Here is a 22,263-nt window from a genome sequence, read left to right on the forward strand (position 1 = left end):
AGGAGAGAGAGAGAGTCCTTGGAGACCCCCAGAACTCAGGAATAAGCACCTTTCTGAGAAGGGGAACATGAAGGACAAATTGATTTGCTGTGGAGATCAGAAGGTCAGTTTTGAACATGCTAATTTTGATCTCATGATCTTTGATTTCCATGAGATTTCATTTCATTTATTCAACCTATGACATAAGAAAGACATGTTAGATAGATGATTGGATATCTGGAGTCTGGTCAATTTTTAGACTTGCTACAGCAGAATCACCTGGAACTTCTGATTATTTGGCTACAGCCCAAGCCTAATATATTAGAACCTTCAAGAGAACATAGCCAATCTAATACCCTGAGGTTAGATGCAGTGGAAAAAATGGAAGTGATGTTTGATGCATCACTAGATAGTTGTACTAGTTAATCTTTAAACTTGACAACTTTGAATGACTATAATGTTATGACTAGAAAGATGGCAAGACCAAGAACTAATTCTACTATTACTTTCTAAGAGTAAATGTTCTGATCAAGTCATGAAGCATCTCTGAAGGAAGAGAGCCATCTCCAGATTCTTCTATTTACATTGCCAAGTTTGTTTCCCACGATGCTGCTATCTTGGCCAGAAACTAACTGTTGGAGGAACGAGGCTCTAGCCAGAGGCAACCACCTAATGGTTCCAGTGGTCCATGAGATAACCTCTCTTAAGAATCCAGCCAAATTGATGCATCATTCTGGATGGTAACTAATTTTCCAAATCAGATTTTCTCTTTGACTAGAGGGGAAGGGAGTGGGAAAAAGAAAAACAGAAGCATACGGATAAGTAAGAACATAAGAGTTAAAGGGGGATCAAGCAGAGAGAGAAGCAAAGAGAAACAGAAGCAGAGTCACAAGTATGACCATTAGTAGAACAAGGTTTAAGGGACATCCTCTTCCCAGCAGATGACAATGTAGCTGGATTCCCCAGTTCATTACAGTTCATTTATTCAACAAGTTTTTATTGAGCACCTATTATGTGCCAGAAACTGTACTAAGTGCTGGGAATATCAAATGAACAAAACTGTTGTCATGGACCCCTCATTCTAGGTACATAATGATGAGTGCCATGGAAAAAATTAAGGCAGTGTTATGAGGACATGGATAGTGATGGTAGGATGGGCAGTTATCAGGAAATGAAGACCTTTCTGAGGAGGGAACTGAGTCATCTGTGAGGCCACTGGGTAAAGAGCTTCTCAAGCAGAGAAAGTGGAAAGTACAAATGCTGTGATACAGAAGTGTGTTTGAGATGTTTATAAACCGAAAAAGTCCATGACATTGAACCCTGATGAACAAGGGGCAGTGTGAAAGGAGGTAAGATCAAGGAGAAAGGACAGTGCAGCTCATTCAGGGACTTGTAAGCCGTGATGGGATTTTTCATTTTATTCTGAATGCAACAGGAAGTTTTTTAGGATTTTGATCAAGGGGGTGGCATGATCACATTTGTGCGTTAGAGGAATTACTCTGGTTTGTGTGTGGAGACTCAATTGTAGAGGGTCAAGAGCAGAAGCAGGAGAGCAGTAAGGAGGCTACTTCAGCAGCCCAGGCAAGAAACAATGGTGGTCGCACAAGGTAGTAGCAGTGGAAGATATGGAAAATAGAGAAGGGGTACATCTTGAAATTAGCACCAACAGGAGTAGATGATGGATTGGGTAAGGGGGAGCAGTCAAGGATTATGCAAAGGTTTTTGTTCTCAACAGCTGAATAAGATTTATTGAGATGGGGAAAACCCAAAAAAGAACCAATGAGTTTGGTTTTGGACATATTAAATTTGAGAAGTTTCAATGAATGTCATTCATTCAGGTGAAGAAATTTGGTAGCTAGTTAGAAATGGGAGTCTGAGGTTCAGGAGATAAGTTATGGCTGCAGATATGAATTTGGAGGTGATCAGCCTATCAGTCCTGACAGTGTACCTGTTAAAATGGTTTCCTCGCTCTATTTCTTACCCCCTACCTACCCATGCACCTTCATAAAGCCTTCATCACAAGAGGTGATCTGGACATGTCTCTGTTTTCTGAGAGCTGGTGGAGCCATAAATACCATAGTAACTGAAAGAGGGAAAAATAAATGAATGTAGGAGCTGGGAGACTAGTCTGTCTGGGCATTTATTGAAATGGCGTAGGCAGAATGTAGCATCTCTCTCCTGGGTATAGGCCTGTATATCCAGTAACTCCTCACTACCTAATACAAGAGAAGAAGGAAGGAGTCTAGCTAGTTGTTTTGTTTTACTAATCAGCTACTCACTGGGTCATTCATGAAGCTCTAGTTGGCCATTTGGTCAGAGTGATTTCTTTCAGAACTATTAATCATATCTGGTGCTACTTTGCTCTCCTAGCAAACATTTTTTACATTCAATAATTGCATATTCCACTGCAGTCTGAAGAATTATACATTTCAGAGCAGTTGTTATTATTGATTTTGCATTTCAATAACATTTGCTTTCTAATTCATCTTTTTTATGATTGAAGCTTCTTAATTTGCTTACAATGCACCATATGTTACCATTGCTTAATTTTGTCCCAAAATATTCATTTCTAGCTCTAAGGGACAGGTAGACTGAATAAAATATGTGGATTTAGCTCTCTTTACTCTTTTATCAGTAGCAGGCGACTTTGCTAAGTATTTACAGGTAATAAATGAGGACCTAAGTGGCTTGTAATTATACCCGAATAGCCTCATGAAAGAATTACTGTGCTTTCTCAAGCCTTTAACTCATGACCAAAAATGATTATCATTGAATGGCCATCTTGGAGGGCTCAACAGTAGTAAGGTTATGGGTAAAAATATACAATATGACTAACTTCCCTAAACGTTAGCATCCCACATTCTTACATTTGAGAGCTAAGTATAAAAACCATGAGCCTTTGGGGCCTTGATTTTAAGATTTTTCCTTTAAAAATAATGCTGTTATTCTCTAAAGAACATGAGAACAGTCTTTATTTAGTTAAGCTAACCCAAAATAGAACAGAGGAAATTATTAAATGAGTGAACATGTATCTTTCTTTGGGACCCATTCATGCCAAAACTGATGTGTTTTAAAAGTACAAGATGACTTACAAGAGGGAAAATACCTTCAAAAATGATTACACTGATCTTGAGAAAGGGATGCCTGATAGCCTCAATAATTACCCTGGAATTAACTACAATGCTGATGACTGCATTATTTACTGCAGTCTTATGAACAAGCAAACATTGTATTTTATAGCTGCACAGGACAGAAGTTTATGGAAAGTAGCTATTAATGTGTCCCCTTATGTCCCACCTCTCTTTCAGAGAGAAGCCCCAAATCTAGAGAGCATACAGCATGGAAAATTTCACTCCCAATTTAGACATCTCTCTAGACTCCAGAGGAAGCTGTTCAGCTGGCCTCTCCTGTAGTTGAAACCGAGCTGTACGACAGCATGATGAGTCACTGGGCCAACAGCCCAAGTGCCAGGCTGGAACACGAGCAACTAGATTGGACACACTCTGCCTCATGTTAGGAATACTGTTGTGTGAGAAATAAAAGAAACCTTCTCTGGAATTGATGTTGGTCAAAATTCTGATACACTTAGATGTTCTTTTTGCAGTTCTAATTTGGTGGGGGAGGGGTGGAGATTCTGGGAGAACACCAGAATCTGAGCTAGCATTCTTAGTTGCTATTTCAACAGCTGTTACATGTACAGCTAATAGCTGTTTGACTGGGTTTCTTAGAACTGCTCCTGACACAGGGCAGTGAAGCAACACTTTACTGTATCTGTATCTGTCTGAAATTCAAGACATACTTTGCTTAAGCTAAGGAAAAAAAGGTAATCATCTGCCAACACTTGCAAGAGTAATTAGGGATTCTAGAAAAATCTCTTCAGGGAAAACATGTGAGGAAGGGTAAAAGAAAACTTTTGTCAGTATTTTGGAAAATCTGAATTTCCAGACTGAGATTTTGAGACATCGCTAGTTGTCCCTTCTTCACCTATTTCACTCTTGATGAAACTAGGTTTCAAATAACATATGTTACTGAAAGTCAGTAATGTGACTTTCAGTAAGATAGATCTAGCTTATAAGCAGGTATAAGGCACCTGAGAACAGCCTGCCTGCCATCCATGAACTCAGCACTCACAACAACCGGAAACAGTACATGAACAGTACCTTTCATGGCGGGTGGTGTGTACACGCTCTGCTTCCTTTGCTTAGGGGATGCATTCTGTGACTGGATAGAGAGAAAAAAGTAATAAGTCTTATATTTGGATAAAAAGTACAGTGTCATCAGCCCTTTGAGGGAAATAAACACCTAGTAACATTAGTTTATTTTAAAAAGAAAGAAAGAAAGAGATAGTACCAATCCTTTCCATTTTAGAGAAAAGCATAAGTCCCAGGACAAAATATACTCCAAAAGCTATGTCCATGGTATAATTATATCTGTTCATAGGATTGTCAGTGGTTCTGGAGGGTTAATGAGAGTCCTTGCTAAGTAATATCAGTCTATAATCCTATGGAATTGAGATGTTCAATCTAATAGCTCCATTTCCTTGGAATTACAATGTTGAGGTAATATTCTTTTACATGTTCAAAAGCTCTCTCCTAACAAAACTGCTGCTTAATACTCTTAAGCACACTGGATCAGAATTAATTTATTGAGGCAGAAATTTTTGCACTAAAAATGATACAAATTGGAACAGAGGAACATATTTCAGGGTCAGAACCACAATAATAATATTTAAAGTTTAGGTAGAAATAGATATTTATATATGTATAAGGCATTACTTATTATAATAAATTATATATATATGTGGTCTACACCTCGATCAGATTATGTCAAAGACTCCTTTTTAATGGTGTGTCTACTTATATTTCAGTGTGTCAAAGGCAGGAGTTTTAGTGTCTGGAGCAATTATTTTTGCTTTGGAAAGTTCAGGTATAAATAGTTACAAGATACTTTTTGAGGATTGTTCTAGGCTTTCCATGCATATTAGAAAGAACATATGTACAGAGTCTGAAGAAAACTAGAAACTGTTTCATGAAGTTGTAAATAGAGCTTAAGGCATCTTTACTCATATGTACTAAAGCTTAATTGCCCTCAAAGGAGTCATCAAGATGTTGGTATTTAGCTGATGCAAAAACAACCTATTAAAAAGTAAAAAATTCAACCAAATAGTTACCAAATCCATATCAATCAAAGCAAATGGTACAAGCAAATTTCTGCAACATAGAGTGTTTTGATACCAGTCTCTTATGCACAGATGCAGGCAGGGCAACTCTACATTAGTATACGTGTGTGGATGATTGAGCCTTCTGTTGTACCTCTGCTGTATTCTGTCACATTTGGTTGATTTTAAGAAGCATTCACTTCCAGGTTTTCTTATATGTTTATTTCCATATACATATTCAAAGATTAAGTAGAAAATTAATTCTACAGAAAAGTTGGTTTGTTTAGTAACAGTGGTAAAACTTACTAACTAATAAAAATTATATTTATGTAAGAGTTTAGTTTTCAAAGCATTTAACATTTACAATCTCATTAAATTTTTAGAAAAGTCTTGAGAGATACTTTCTGGTATTTTGTTCTTTCTACATTTTCCACTGAGTTTTGCTAGATGCCTACTCATGTGGCCATGGGAATTGAGTATCAAGTCTGCATGAGTCCTACTCAATATTTGTTCCATTTCTGGGCACAAGTTTGCTCATTTTCTTGTATTCTGTGTATCCTATGTTATCAGCTCCCCTAGGCCCCCCGTCCCTGGTTCATATTTTCAATCTGAACTCCTACATGTGTATGTGGAGACTGGCCTCAGGATCTGCTCTTGGCTCCACACACCAGAGGACCCTTAAGAGGTGTCTGTCCCCCACCTTCTTGTTCCAGGGTTCCAACATTGGCTGTCCCAACCTGTGATGGTCATACACAACCAGTCACTACATTGAAATTATCAATACCATATCTTGCCTCTAAAATCAGTAGTTTATTTTAGAAGTTTTTCCAGGGGTTAGTATTTCATAGGTGGAGAATCAAGGGTAACCTAGAGGTGGAGATTTTATGACACCATTTTACTGTTTGTTCAGTAGGGGAAAGCAAATCAAATAGTTTTTACAACACAGTTATATTGATACCATATTTTATATCACATCAGATCAAACTGGTAGTGTTTTTAGTTGGTTGGACACATATTTATACAGAGTATAAGAAAACTTACTTCTGCTTGTGTGTTGGTCACTCTCTTGTCATCTATTTCTGCAAGAGAAGTAGGTGTAATTATTAGAAAGTTGATATTTTTCCTTGTAATATGCACATTAAATTTTCAATAACATGGAACAGAATGATTTAATAATTGCCTTATGCTTATACAATATCCATGGCTTAGTCTAGTGGCTGAGAGGGCAGTGGGAGGCAGAAAGAAATAGTTTCCTTCTGAGATAACCCTCTCCCACAGGTTTAAAAAAGGCAATAAAAAAGCATCCCTCCTGAAATTCCAAATTGCCCAACTTCCAGCAGTCCGGAAGGGGGACCAGAGAAATGCCTCCTAGAACAACCGTTGGCATCATCAACCTCACAGTGCTAAGGCGTAAACAACCTTCTCTCCTCATGGATTTTGCAGCACTGTCTATTAACTGTAGCCTCTGTCAATTTTCCTTAAGTTTGCCAGTAAGCAGAACAAACCTATTTTTCTGCTCAGCCCAATCACTGACTCTAAAAGAGGCACCCTCTTTTCTATATGCCCCTGGAAAGAATCAGTAACTTTATCAGAAATATTTTTTGTAACACTTCTAGGGCAACTTCCACGTAGTCTGTGTAAAAAAAACAGTTGTGAGGAAGGGGAGAGAGGAGGAAGAGGTGCTCACATACTCCCCTTCCACAGAGCGAGGACATTCTGGGCTGGGCTTCTTTCCTACCTCCTCACCTACTTTGCATGGATTCTGCCTCTTGGCTTCTAGACCCAGTTGACCGTTCCTCACTTTTAGGTTAGTCCCACAGCTGAGAGATTGATGCCATGGTTTAAATACTGAACGAGACATTCATGAAAGAATGTCTAAAAGCGAGTATAATTGTAACTTTGGTTTGTAACTCCGCATTTTGTTCTCTACATAATTTAAGAGGCTAGTGAATTTAAAGAATTATTAGTTTATGTTTTTGGGTACATAATGTATAAGGATGTAATTTTGTGATATAAATAACCATAAGGGGTTGGGACAGGTGTAAAAGAAGAGTGTTTGTATGTTATTGAAGTTAAACTAGTATAAATTCAAATTAAAGTGTTATAAATTTAGGGTTTTAAATGTAATCCCCATTGTAACTACAAAGAAAACAGCTATAGAATGTACACAAAAGGAAATGAGAAAGAAATTTAAACAATTCACTACAAAAAATTAACTAAACATGGGGCTTCCCTGGTGGTCCAGTGGTGAAGAATCTGCCTTCCAATGCAGGGGATGCAGGTACATCCCGGATCAGGGAACTAAGATCCCACATACCATGGGGCAACTAAGCCTGTGCACCACAACTACAAGCACACAAGCCACAACTAGAGAGCCCGGGTGCCACAACTAGAGAGAAGCCTGCATGCCACAATGAAAGATCCCGTGTGTGGCAACTAAGACACGACGCAGCCAAAAATAAATAAATACATATTTTTTAAAAGTAAGCATAAAGGAAGACAGGAATTCAGGAAATGAGGGACAAAAAAGCTATAAGTCATATAGGAAACAAATAGCAAAATGACAGAAGGAAGTCTTATTAGTTACTTTAAATGTAAACAGATTAAAATCTTCAAAAGACCAAGATTAGCAAAATAGATAAGATCATATGATCCAATATGTACTACCTACAAGAGACTCACTTTAGATCCAAATATACAAATAGGGTAAAAGTCAAAGGTTAGAAAAAACAATTCTATGCAAATAGAAACCAAAAGAGAGCAGGGTGACTATACTAATATCAGACAAAATAGACTTCAAATCAAAAAAAGTTATGAGACAAAGAAGACATATATTAAGAAAAGTTTCAATACAGAAAGAAGATATATAAAAATTATAAACATTTGTCTACCTAACAACAGACCATCAAAGTATCTGAGGCAAAACTAACAGAACTGAACAGAGAAATAAACTGTTCTGCAGTAATAGTTGGAGACTTCAATACCCCACTCTCAATAATGGGTAGAGCAACCAGAAAGAAGATAAGCAGGGAAACAGAAGACTTAAAAACTTAATAAATCAAATATATCTAATAGACATATATAGAAGATTCTACCAATTACAATCGCACACATAGTCTTTTCAAATGTACATGGAAACTTTTTCCAGGAGAGACCGTATGTAAGGCCACAAATTAAGTCTTTTTTTTTTAAACATTTTTATTGGAGTATAATTGCTTTACAATGGTGTGTTAGTTCTTGCTTTATAACAAAGTGAATCAGTTATACATATACATATATCCCCATATCTCCCCCCTCTTGCGTCTCCCTCCCTCCCACCCTCCCTATCCAACCTTTCTAGCTGTTCATAAAGCACAGAGCTGATCTCCCTGTGCTATGCGACTGCTTCCCACTAGCTGTCTATTTTACATATGATAGTGTATATATGTCTATATATACATTACCACTCTCTCACTTTGTCCTAGCTTACCCTTTCTGCTCACCGTGTCCTCAAGTCCATTCTCTAGTAGGTCTGTGTCTTTATTCCTGTCTTACCCCTAGGCTCTTCATGACCACTATTTTTTTTTTTTTTTTTAGATTCCATATATATGTGTTAGCATACGGTATTTGTTTTTCACTTTCTGACTTACTTCACTCTGTATGACAGACTCTAGGTCCATCCACCTCATTACAAATAATTCAGTTAAGTTTCTTTTTATGGCTGAGTAATATTCCACTGTATATATGTGCTACATCTTCTTTATCCATTCATCTGTTGATGGACACTTAGGTTGCTTCCATGTCCTGGCTATTGTAAATAGAGCTGCAATGAACACTGTGGTACCTGACTCTTTTTGAATTATGGTTTTCTCAGGGTATATGGCCAGTAGTGGGATTGATGGGTCATATGGTAGTTCTACTTTAAGTTTCTTAAGGAACCTCCATACTGGTCTGCATAGTGGCTGTATCAATTTACATTCCCACCAACAATGTATGAGGGTTCCCCTTTCCTCCACATTCTCTCCAGCATTTATTGTTTGTAGATTTTTTAGTGATGCCCATTCTGACTGGTGTGAGATGATACTGCATTGTAGTTTTGATTTGCATTTCTCTAATGATTAATGATGTTGAGCATTCTTTCATGTGTTTGCTGGCACTCTGTATATCGTCTTTGGAGAAATGTCTGTTTAGGTCTTCTGCCCATTTTTGGATTGGGTTGTTTGTTTATTTGTTATTGAGCTGCATGAGCTGCTTGTAAATTTTGGAGGTTAATCCTTTGTCAGTTGCTTCATTTGCAATTATTTTCTCCCATTCTGAAGGTTGTCTTTTGTCTTGTTTATGGTTTCCTTTGCTGTGCAAAAGCTTTGAAGTTTCATTAGGTCCCATTTGTTTATTTTTGTTTTTATTTCCATTTCTCTAGGGGGTGGGTCAAAAAGGATCTTGCTGTGATTTATGTCATAGAGTGTTCTGCCTATGTTTTCCTCTAAGAGTTTGATAGTTTCTGGCCTTACATTTAGGTCTTTAATCCATTATGAGTTTACTTTTGTGTATGGTGTTAGGGAGTGTTCTAATCTCATACTTCTACATGTACCTGTCCATTTTTCCCAGCACCACTTATTGAAGAGGCTGTCCTTTCTCCACTGTACATTCCTGCCTCCTTTATCAAAGATAAGGTGACCGTATATGAGTGGGTTTATCTCTGGGCCTTCTATGCTGTTCCATTGATCTATATTTCTGTTTTTGTGCCAGTACCATACTGTCTTGATTACTGTAGCTTTGTAGTATAGTCTGAAGTCCAGGAGCCTGATTCCTCCAGATCCATTTTTCTTTCTCGAGATTGCTTTGGCTATTCGGGGTCTTTTATGTTTCCATACAGATTGTGAAATTTTTTGTTCTAGTTCTGTGAAAACTGCCAGTGGTAGTTTGATAGGGATTGCATTGTATATGTAGATTGCTTTGGGTAGTATAGTCATTTTCACAATGTTGATTTTTCCAAACCAAGAACATGGTATATCTCTTCATCTATTTGTATCATCTTTAATTTCTTTCATCAGTGTCTTATAATTTTCTGCATACAGGTCTTTTGTCTCCTTAGGTAGGTTTATTCCTAAGTATTTTATTCTTTTTTTTGCAGTGGTAAATGGGAGTGTTTTCTTAATTCTACTTTCAGATTTTTCATCATTAGTGTGTAGGAATGCAAGAGATTTCTGTGCATTAATTTTCTGTCCTGCTACTTTACCAAATTCATTGATTAGCTCTAGTAGTTTTCTGGCAGCATCCTTAGGATTCTCTGTGTATAGTATCATGTCATCTGCAAACAGTGACAGCTTTACTTCTTTTTTTCCAATTTGGATTCCTTTTATTTCTTTTTCTTCTCTGATTGCTGTGGCTAAAACTTCCAAAACTGTGTTGAATAATAGTGATTAGAGTGTCCACCTTGTCTTCTTCCTGATCTTAGTGGAAATATTTTCAGTTTTTCACCATTGAGAACAATGTTGGCAGTGCGTTTGTCATATATGGCCTTTATTATGTTGAGGAAAGTTCCCTCTATGCCTGCTTTCTGGAGGGTTTTTATCATAAATAGGTGTTGACTTTTGTCGAAAGCTTTTTCCGCATCTACTGAGATGATTGTATGCTTTTTCTCCTTCAATTTGTTAATATGGTGTATCATGTTGATTGATTTGCATATATTGAAGAATCCTTGCATTCCTGGGGTAAACCCCACTTGATCCAGGTGTATGACTCTTTTAGTGTGCTGTTGGATTCTGTTTGCTAGTATTTTGTTGAGGATATGTGCATCTGTGTTTATCAGTGATATTGGTCTGTAGTTTTCTTTTTTTGTGACATCTTTGTTTGGTTTTGGTATCGGGGTGATGGTGGCCTCGTAGAATGAGTTTGGGAGTGTTCCTCCCTCTGCTATATTTTGGTAGAGTTTGAGAAGGATAGGTGTTAGCTCTTCTCTAAATGTTTGATAGAATTCGCCTGTGAAGCCATCTGGTCTTGGGCTTTTGTTTGTTAGAAGATTTTTAATCACAGTTTCAATTTCAGTGCTTGTGATTGGTCTGTTCATATTTTCTATTTCTTCCTGGTTCAATCTCGGAAGGTTGTGCATTTTTGAGAATTTGTCCATTTCTTCCAGGTTGTCCATTTTATTGGCATATAGTTTGCTTGTAGTAATCTCTCATGATTCTTTGTATTTCTGCAGTGTCAGTTTTTACTTCTCCTTTTTCATTTCAAATTCTATTGACTTGAGTCTTCTCCCTGTTTTTCTTGATGCGTCTGGCTAATGGTTTATCAATTTTGTTTATCTTCTCAAAGAACTACCTTTTAGTTTTATTGATCTTTGCTGTTGTTTCCTTCATTTCTTTTTCATTTATTTCTGATCTGATCTTTATAATTTCTTTCCTTCTGCTTTGAGGGTCTTTTGTTGTTCTTTCTCTAATTGCTTTAGGTTAAGGTTAGGTTGTTTATTTGAGATATTTCTTGTTTCTTAAGGTAGGATTGTATTGCTATAAACTTCCCTCTTAGAACTGCTTTTGCTGCATCCCATAGGTTTTGGGTTGTCGTGTTTTCATTGTCATTTGTCTCTAGGTATTTTTTGATTTCCTCTGTGATTTCTTCAGTGGTCTCTTGGTTATTAAGTAGTGTATTGTTTAGCCTCCATGTGTTTGTATTTTTTACCGATTTTTTCCTGTAATTGATATGTAGTCTCGTAGCGTCGTGGTCAGAAGAGATACTTGATATGATTTCAGTTTTCTTAAATTTACCAAGGCTTGATTTGTGACCCAAGATATGATCTATCCTGGAGAATGTTCCATTCGCACTTGAGAAGAAAGTATATTCTGTTGTTTTGGGATGGAATGTTCTATAAGTATCAATTAAGTCCATCTTGTTTAATGTGTCATTCAAAGCTTGTGTTTCTTATTTATCTCCATTTTGGATGATCTGTCCAATGGTTAAAGTGGGGTGTTCAAGTCCCCTACTATGATTGTGTTACTGTCAATTTCCTCTTTTATGGCTGTTAGTATTTGTCTTATGTATTGAGGTGCTCCTGTGTTCGGTGCATAAATATTTACAGTTGTTATATCTTGGATGGATCCCTTGATCATTATGTAGTGTCCTTCTTTGTCTCTTGTGATAGTCTTTGTTTTAAAGTCTATTTTGTCTGATATGAGTATTGCTACTCCAGCTTTCTTTTGATTTCCATTTGCATGGAATATCTTTTTCCATCCCCTCACTTTCAGTCCGTCTGTGTCCCTCGGTCTGAAGTGGGTCTCTTGTAGACAGCATATATACAGGTCTTGTTTTTTTGTTTTTTGTGGTACGTGGGCCTCTCACTGTTGTGTGCTCTCCCGTTGTGGAGCACAGGCTACAGACGCGCAGGCTCAGCAGCCATGGCTCACGGGCCTAGCCACTCCACGGCATGTGGGATTTTCCCGGACTGGGGCATGAACCCGTGTCCCCTGCATCGGCAGGCAGACTCTCAACCGCTGCGCCACCAGGGAAGCCCAGGTGTTGTTTTTGTATCCATTCAGCCAGTCTGTGTCTTTTCGTTGGAGCATTTAATCCATTTACATTTAAGGTAATTATCGATATGTATGTTCCTATTCCCATTTTCTTAATTGTTTTGGTTTTTTTATTGTAGGTCTTTTCCTTCCCTTGTGTTTCCTGCCTAGAGAAGTTCCTATAGCATTTGTTGTAAAGCTGGTTCGGTGGTGCTGAATTCTCTTAGCTTTTGCTTGTCCGTGAAGGTTTTAATTCTCCGTCAAATCTGAATCAGATCCTTGCTGGGTAGAGTAATCTTGGTAATCTTTTTCCCTTTCATCACTTTAAATATGTCCTGCCACTCCCTTCTGGCCTGCACAGTTTCTGCTGAAAGATCAGCTGTTAACCTTATGGGGATTCCCTTGTGTGTTATTTGTTGTTTTTCCCTTGCTGCTTTTAATATTTTTTCTTTGTATTTAATTTTTGATAGTTTGATTAATATGTGTCTTGGTATGTTTCTCCTTGGATTTATCCTGTATGGGATGCTCTGTGCTTCCTGGACTTGGGTGGCTATTTCCTTTCTCATGTTAGGGACATTTTCAACTATAATCTCCTCAAATATTTTCTCAGTCCCTTTCTTTTTCTCTTCTTCTTCTGGGACTCTTATAATTCAAATGTTGGTGCATTTAATATTGTCCCAGAGGTCTCTGAGACTGTCTTCAATTCTTTTCATTCTTTTTTCTTTATTCTGCTCTGCAGTAGTTATTTGCACTCTTTTATCTTCCAAGTCACGTATCCATTTTTCTGCCTCAGTTATTCTGCTATTGATCCCTCCTAGAGAATTTTTTCATTTCATTTATTGTGTTGTTCATGACTGTTTGTTTGCTCTTTAGTTCTTCTGAGTCTTGTTAAACTTTTCTTGTATTTTCTCCATTTTATTTCCAAGATTTTGGATCATCTTTACTATCATTATTCTGAATTGTTTTTCAGGTAGACTGCCTATTTCCTCGTCATTTGTTAGGTTTGGTGGGTTTTTATCTTGCTCCTTCATCTGCTGTGTGTTTTTCTGTCTTCTCATTTTGCTTATCTTACTGTGTTTGGGGTCTCCTTTTTGCAGGCTACAGGTTCATAGTTACCGTTGTTTTTGGTGTCTGTCCGCAGTGGCTAAGGTTGGTTCAGTGGGTTGTGTAGGCTTCCTGGTGGAGGGGACTAGTGCCTGTGTTCTGGTGGATGAGGCTGGATCTTGTCTTTCTGGTGGGCAGGTCCACATCTGGTGGTGTGTTTTGGGGTGTCTGTGGACTTATTATGATTTTAGGCAGCCTCTCTGCTAATGGGTGGGGTTGTGTGCCTGTTTTGTTAGTTGTTTAGCATAGGGTGTCCGGCACTGTAGCTTGCTGGTCATTGAGTGGAGTTGGGTCTTGATGTTCAGATGGAGATCTCAGGGAGATTTTCGCCGTTTGATATTACGTGGAGCTGGGAGTTCTCTGGTGGACCATTGTCCTGACCTTGGCTCTCCCACCTCAGAGGCACAGCCCTGACGGCTGGCTGGAGCACCAAGAGCCCGTCATCCAAACGGCAGCTATGAGGTGTCTCCAAAGAATCCACAAATGCACAAGGTAGCAGGAAGAGCATTCAGGACCTTGACATACGAGGACAGGGTGTCATTAGCAGACCAATTCGGCCACATCTTGATATGGTTAACACTGCACTGTGGAAATTAGCGTGGGCCTTCAACACCAGTGGGGATAGTGAGACAACTGAATGAGGAGATGCAATGCTGAACTTGAGACCATCCAGAGGCATAGGCAGAGCACTGGGTACTTTCAAACTCCAGAACTCCACACTCCAGAGGCCCTCCTTTAGACGCGCTGCCTGCAAATTAAGTCTTAATAGATTTTAAAAGGTATCCTAAAGTGACTTCTCCAACCACAATGAGATGAAGTTAGAAATCAGTAACAGATAAAACTGGGAAATTCACAAATTTGTGGAAATTAAACAACACACTCTTAAACAACCAATGAATCAAAGAAGAAGTCATAAACACAGCATACCAAAACTTAAGGGTCACAGTGATAGCTGTGCTAAGAGAAAAATGTATAGCTGTAACTGCTCACATTAAAAGTCAAGCAAGATTTCAAATCAGCAGCCTAACTTTACAACTTACAGAACTAGAAGGAAAAGAACAATAAATCCAAATCTGAAAACCTGAGAACCAGGGAGGCTGATGGTGTAAATTGTGGTTCAAGTCCATTGGGCCTTTGGACTTGAGCCAGAACTTACACCATTGCACCCCCTATTTCTCAGGCCATCAAATTTGGACTGAAGCTATACCATTGGCTTTCTGGGACTTTAGCTTGCAGATGACAGATTATGGGACTTTTCAGCCTCTGTAATCATATAAGCCAACCCCTTATAGTAAATCTCTTTTTATATATTCTATTGTTTCTGTTTCTCTGGAGAACCCTGACTAATATAGTCATCAAAAAAGGAAAGTCTGAGAAACTGTCATAGCCAAGAAGAGCCTAAGGAGACATGATAACTAAATGTGATGGTGTATCCTGGATGAGAACCTAAAACCGAGAAAGGGCATTGGGTTAAAAATGAAATCTAAATTAACTCTGAACTTCAGTTAATAACAATATATCAATATTGGGTCATTAATTGTAATAATGTTACACTTTAATGACTAATGTAAGGTGTTAATACGATAATAGGGGACCTCTGTTCAATTTTTCTGTGACTCTGAAGCTCATCTTAAAAAACTGTCCATCAATTAAAAAAACTTAAACAAAAGGAAAAAAAGTAAAAGTACTAAACACAAACAAAAATTACCCCCGAAAATATTTTTGTTATTATTGTCAGGATTCTGTATGTGATTTGAAGTACACCAGATAGTCATTATTAGAAAGTAAGTAATGTAACTAAGAAGAAGTTCATGAAAAAAATATAATTTAAGATATTTTATATGAGGCTAATTAAGATATAGAAAAAAAGGTATGGTTAAGGAAATGAGAATATTTTAAACTTCAGTTAAAATTGTTAAAAGCTGATGCAAGCTAGGATATGTTAGTGGAGAAAAAGAGGAGTGCAATGATTTTCAAACAAGACCAATGATAATAACAGCTGTTGGTTTATTTATTGATTAGATATGGAAAGAGAAGGACCAAAATATATTAAAAAAATACTGATAGTACCTTTTTGATTATACATATCCTCCAGTTGGCTGCTTTTGTGTGTTTGTTGCTCATATCCAGAATGCTCCTTCCCTCAAACCAAATACTACCATCCCTCAAAGTTCTCTTCAGATGGCATCTCTTCTGGGAAATCTTTCCCAATTATGTCTCCCCTATTCCCAACTGGAAGTCATCTCCTTCACCCAGTACTCACAGCACTTCCTCTATACCTATATCATTGTATTCATCAGTATACCTTATACTATGGTCATTAGTGTTTTATCTCCTCAAATAACCTATAAAGGAACGGAGATTAGTCTCCGTGCTTGATTCTTCCACAGCTCTTAGCACAGTAGCATGGCTGACACATAACAGCTTGTCAAATAAATATACCCAGTGCCTACATTTCATAAAACAGACCCTCTGTTTGCTGCTTGTCTACAAAATAAAATACAAAATAAAATTGTAGCATAATTACTTACTCATACTAGGTGCTAAATAAATAGTTTTAACAAATAAGTGTTTGGTTTGAAAACTTGTTAAGGTAGAGGCCATACCTTCTATTTCTTTAAACCAATTTATTAGGTCATTACTAAGGCAATGGTACAGACACTCAAATTCTTATAAATATCACCTAAGTTGTTGACCTAGAGATTGTCATACTGAGTGAAGTAAGTCAGACAGAGAAAGACAAATATATATCATTTGTGTGTAGAATCTAAAAAAATGGTACAAATGAACTTATTTACAAAACAGAAAGAGAGTCACAGGTGTTGAAAACAAACTTATGGTTACCAAGGGAGAAGTGGGGGAGGGATAAATTGGGAGATTGGGATTGACATACACATAGTACTATATATAAAATAGATAACTAGGAAGAACCTACTGTATAGCACAGGGAACTCTACTCAATACTCTGTAATACCTATATGGGAAAAGAATCTAAAGAAGAGTGGATATAGGTATATGTATAACTGATTCACTTTGCTGTGCAGCAGAAACTAACACAACATTGTAAATCAACTACACTCTAATAAAAATTAATGTAAAAAAAAATGGGATCATATATACTAAAAAACAAACAAACAAAAAACCAAAAGGGAATCTTGGAGGAAAAACAAGGATATATGTCTTTGTTCTGTTAGTTTTTAGAGGTTGAGAAGACAACAGGTATATATCTAGGTCAAGAATAATATATATCATAAGAGAAAATTTTTAAAGTGATAAAGTCAAATTTAATATATTCTTTTATAGATATCAGCCTCAGACAATAACTAAAACCATGGAAATGCATAATTTACTCAGGATATTGGCTGCAGAAGAGCACTGACCCATATATAGAATGCTTTGGTAAAAAGAGATAAAATTTCTTAGAGTAAAACCAAAAGATACAGACTTTTGACGAATTTAGATAATAGAGGTTGTGAAGGGAAAAGTCAGTTTAAAGAGTCCTTCCAATAAAAAGAGTGTTTTAAGTTTATGCTTTGAAGACTTTTGGGCTCAAAAGCAATAACAATGACAGATTAAATATAAAAAGAGATAACTAAAATGATGTAGTCACAGTTCAGAATTAGTCAAACATCTCTATGGACTCGAAATATAAGAATAGAAAAATGCAACAAGCAGGTAAGAAACCATGGGCCTGAAAGACTTTTTTAAAAAAAATTTTTTTTTTGGCTGAGTTGGGTCTTCGTTGCTGTGCACGGGCTTTCTTTAGTTTTGGCGAGTGGGGGCTACTCTTTGTTGCGGTGCGTGGGCTTCTCATTGTGCGGGCTTCTGTTGTTGTGGAGCACAGGCTCTAGGCACGCCTTCTTCAATAATTGTGGCATGCGGGCTCAGTAGTTGCAGCACACGGGCTTTGTTGCTCCACGGCATGTGGGATCTTCCCAGACCAGGGATCGAACCTGTTTCCTCTGCATTGGCAGGCAGATTCTTATCCACTGCACCACCAGGGAAGCCCTGAAAAACTTTTTAGATCTAGGAGGAGGCAGAGACAGCTCAGAGTTCTTTACCCTTGAGAAAAGAGATTGACTTCATGTGAAGGAAGGGACAAAAGCCAGGCTTGTTGATTGGAACCAGAAGCAGGGCTCTCTCACCTATGCTGGGAAAAAGCACTGATCTGTATATCCAGGGAGACAAGAAAGGAGACAACTTGGGACAAGCCACTATGGGCTCAGTGACTTTATCTGCTCTGTTTCTAATTTCACCGTGGAACAAGAGTCTTAAGGTCCAAATTAAGACCTGATTCCAGATTAAAAATCTGTAATTCAGTGGGGAAAGACTCAAGAACATTAACAAGGAAAGGTGAACACAGAGGGGGGGATTTTCACTCATGATGAATTGAAAATTAAAATCTCAAAACACAAGAAGAAAAGACACATTTAAGAATGACTGCCAAAAAAGCAACTGGAGGATGAATTCCCTCCAGATGAAATGAAAACTTCAGAGCAATTTGAAAATGTCCTTAAAAGGAATATATTTGGTACCCACAAAGAGAGAAAGAAGAAAGTATATCTATTTCTTAAACATCAAAAAATGTTGAAATAAGATTAGGCTAAATTGAAACAAGAACAGATGGATATAAAAAGAAACAATTAGAAATATAAGTTTAATCATGGAAATTATAAACTCAATAAAGGTGTAAATCTCTAGACTGCTAAGTATAACTTAAAAACCTTGGGCATTATATATAAAACAAACATAAGGAGTCTCTAAAAGGCAGAGAGAAGAAAACAGACCAACCAGGGACTTCGAACCTAAGGAACAACATAGCAGCAATTCCCTAGGTCTCCTTTTGACTATATCCTGGATTAGATGCTGGAGAAGCTGGCAGTCCAGAAACGCTAATAGTAACAGACAAAAACAAACAAACAAAATACTCAAGAAAGCCTACTTTCTAACCAAAGGACCAAGAAAGGGACACCTACTTTCTAAAATACTGAAAACTTTTAGGCATTAATTGCTCTTCTTCCTTCCTGTTTGAGAAAGCCAAATGAGAAGGTGGCACTTTCACAACCATCTAGTTGTAATGAGGCAGCCTGAGAGAAATGACACCTTATTTCTCCTCCTGAGTTTTCTACATTACGTTTGACAATTGATGGAATAATTTTAACATTACCTGATATGGTTCTCAGTGTATGTAGAGAAAATACTTAAGAAAATACTTTAAATGAGAGAAAGTAGAGACTTAAATAGTTTGTATTCTTCACTAAAACTGAAGAGACTGTGATAAATTATTTACATACAGTAGAGCAATCACTAAAAAATCTGTACAAAGGTGTACACTCAGAAATCACTGTAGATAAAATGGAATTATAAAAAATGTTCAAGCAAACTACAGGGAGATATTAAAAAAAAAAGAATCCCAAAACAGAAAACAAAAACCAAGCCCTAACTCAATGAATAACTACATTAAATTTAACTGACCTAAATATACTAATTAAAAGATAGAGATTGGCACAGTGGATAAAAAATCGAAATGACCTAATTATATACAAGGGCAATATGTGGAGTGAAAAAAGATCAATTTCAAAAGGTCAAACACTGTATGATTCAATTTATATAACATTCTTGAATGACAGAATTATAGAGATGGAGAACAGATTAGTGGTTGCTAGGGATTGGGGATCATGGGAGAGAAAGGGATGAGTATTACCATAAAGCTCTAGCAAGAGGGAGATCTTTATGGTCATGGAATAAGTGTTTTTCAGCTGCAGTGGTAGGAATCTACACATGAAAAGTGGCATAGAACTATAAACAGATTGTAACAATGTCAATTTCATGATTTTATTATTGTACTACAGTTACATAAGATGGGGGAAACTGAGTAAAGGTAAGCTTGTTTTGTATGATTCCAAAATAACTTCTATTTCTTCCCTATTCTGAAGTTTTGGAAAATATCCAAAAAAAGGAAACATGTTACATTTTACTTCGGATTCAAACATACGACTTTTCTAGTTCACTCATCTGGGAGCTGTTCTAATTAGCTGACAAGAATTTGATCTATTTTAGTCACCTGTCAACAAATTATAATCATACGTGTTTGTTATATAATAATGTAATCATTTTATTTTACTGAAAATATTAGAACTCATTAAAAAAACTTCATATTTTGTGATTTCAGTTAGACCAAACAAATACTAATCCCAAAATGCAGTGACTAATTTATTTTTTTTATTTGTACATAATTTTTTTAAATTGAAGTATAGTTGATTTACAATGTTATGCCACTCTTTGCTGTATAGCAAGGTGACTCAGTTATACACATATATACATTCTTTTTTTTTAATATTCTTTTCCATTATGGTTTATCCCAGGAAATTGGATATAGTTTCCTGTGATATACAGTAGGACCTTGTTGTTTATCCATTTTAAATGTAATAGTTTGCATCTACCAACCCCAAACTCCCAGTCCATCCCTCTCTTTCTTCCCCTCCTCCTTGGCAACCACAAGTCTGATCTCTATGTGCAATGACTAATTTCTTTTCCTCAATTTACAGAATGGCAGGTGAAGCAACAAAGTAACATCTTGCTTTGTTGCTGCAGTGACATCACATTTGTCACTGTGAGAGGAATGTCAAAGGAGAAAGTAGTGTGGCCAATCATAAGCCAGTTCCGCAGAATGCACTTGAATTCAGTAGGATTGAATTTCACAAAACTACCATCATAGTGTGTGATGACAAGTCACACAAAAGAAACCAGCTAGATTATTTCATTTATCAAGGCATTCCTTTGGCATTGTCTAAATGTTACTACTAGCTGATAGGGTGAGCGCCAAGTATGCCTGATCTAACAAGAGGAAGGAAAGAGATTTCCCAATATATTTTTCATTCTGTGACAGAGACTATAGGTTTGTTTTAGTTGATACTTGTTTTTTCTGACCACTTCAGCATGGATCCAAGACTCTGGTCACCTAAAACATATGCAAAATGTTATTATAAATATCCTGTTTAATTGCTTTTGTGGTCAGTGGCACTCATTTGAACCTACTTGTCCATGCCATCATTTAACTGCAGTGTGATCAACTCAGTTTGCATAACTTCTCTTCTTTGCAGTGGTTGTCATGAAAACCATGATTTAATCACTACCATAGGAAAGTTTAGGAATGAACACTGTAATGGCCTCTTTTAAATGCCTCTTTGCCATCCATATTAAGGTCTTTATTGGATTGTCTCTTTATAGAAATACTTGAGATGGTCACTCACTTCCTTCATGTTATAACTAGCATATATCAAAGCCTACTTAAGGAAATAATAAGAAAACCAAGTGAAATAAATTCTAAAATCTAAGAAAATTTTGTATATGGAACACCTATATTCTAGTTGACCAACATGCTAAGACACCACCAGGCTCTTGGCTGTGTAGGCTCACTTCATATGATAAATTGACTCATACCACAATTAACAAAAAACTGAGTAAAAATTGATTCAAGGCTCTTTAATTTCCTGCCAATTAAGCTTTTTATTGTATGTGGAATTAAGCATTCAATACATTAACTTAAAGCACTTTCCATAATTTTTATGTTTTTATTAATAACTGAAAAAATCATTGCATCCATCCCATATTAAGCAATCTAAGACAGTGCCTCTGCAGACAGATCCTTCTCAAGGCAGTGATTGCAAAAGCAGAGGACACAGACACCTTTACAGTTAAACTGTAATTATTCAAAACCATCCCTTAAGACAAATCTTGGAAAAATGATCAGACTAATTTCCTGAATTACTTGAATTAAAAAGAAAAAAAAAAACTAAAATTTTTATTTATATTGCTAAAATGTTTATTTCATTTAATACCTTTTCTACCAGATATAGCATTAAAAAATCATCAATCTACTATTGATGCTTTGCAATCTTTTAAAAAATATTTTCACATTTTTAAACAGTTTTATAAAATATCAACCATCCATCTCTACTAAACATAAAACATCTCATATACACCTTTATATCCAAAATCAAATGGTTTAAATATATTCCAAGAGTGGTAATAAATATGGAGAGATCATTATTTAGTTAGCTAGTCAAATTTTTGAATAAAAAATATTTCCAAAGCATTTTCTAAGGCAGTGAGACTCATCTGGTATAGCTGTAAGAATTCCACATGCTTTCATACCAAAGTTTGAATTGGAAAATAGAGGCCATGTAAGTTTATGAAGCATGATGAGAAAATGACAATGTATTGACTGATTTTTATTTTTTTAAATGTCCATCAATGGAAATACTGCAACTGTTGGGTTGTGATATTTAGTTATCAAGAAAGACCAGGACTAACCCTTATGAATATTACCACTTTCCCGTATGCACTGAAAAAGTTCCTCATTAAACCACAATATTCCAGTTGCCATCATTACTATTACTAGAGGTTGATTCTTCACCTCTTCAGTTCCCTTAATCTACAAACAAGAAAGTAAACAGTACAATACCACAGCCTTTACACACTAGGCAGCATCTAAATTATTCTTTCTTCCTTCAGGAGATGCTACTAACACATTCT

General features: G+C 36.7%; 1 protein-coding gene across 3 annotated transcripts in view; it reads right to left on the reverse strand.

The window, feature by feature from the left end:
* The window catches only part of PPP1R1C (protein phosphatase 1 regulatory inhibitor subunit 1C), a gene marked incomplete at both ends in the record, with an annotated part of 128,731 nt that overhangs the window by 52,193 nt on the left and 54,275 nt on the right, over positions 1 to 22,263 (reverse strand). For 2 of the 3 annotated variants that reach the window (XM_082658398.1, XM_082658397.1), the window contains 2 exons: positions 4,140 to 4,200; positions 6,179 to 6,216. The exons of the other annotated variant lie outside the window; for it this stretch is intronic. In XM_082658398.1, coding sequence (XP_082514524.1) covers positions 4,140 to 4,200; positions 6,179 to 6,216 — 99 coding nt within the window. The remainder of the gene's footprint in view (positions 1 to 4,139; positions 4,201 to 6,178; positions 6,217 to 22,263) is intronic. 3 annotated transcript variants of the gene reach the window in all.

Source organism: Grampus griseus, assembly GCF_964374135.1.
Source record: "Grampus griseus genome assembly, chromosome: 7".
Classification (NCBI taxonomy): domain Eukaryota; kingdom Metazoa; phylum Chordata; class Mammalia; order Artiodactyla; family Delphinidae; genus Grampus; species Grampus griseus.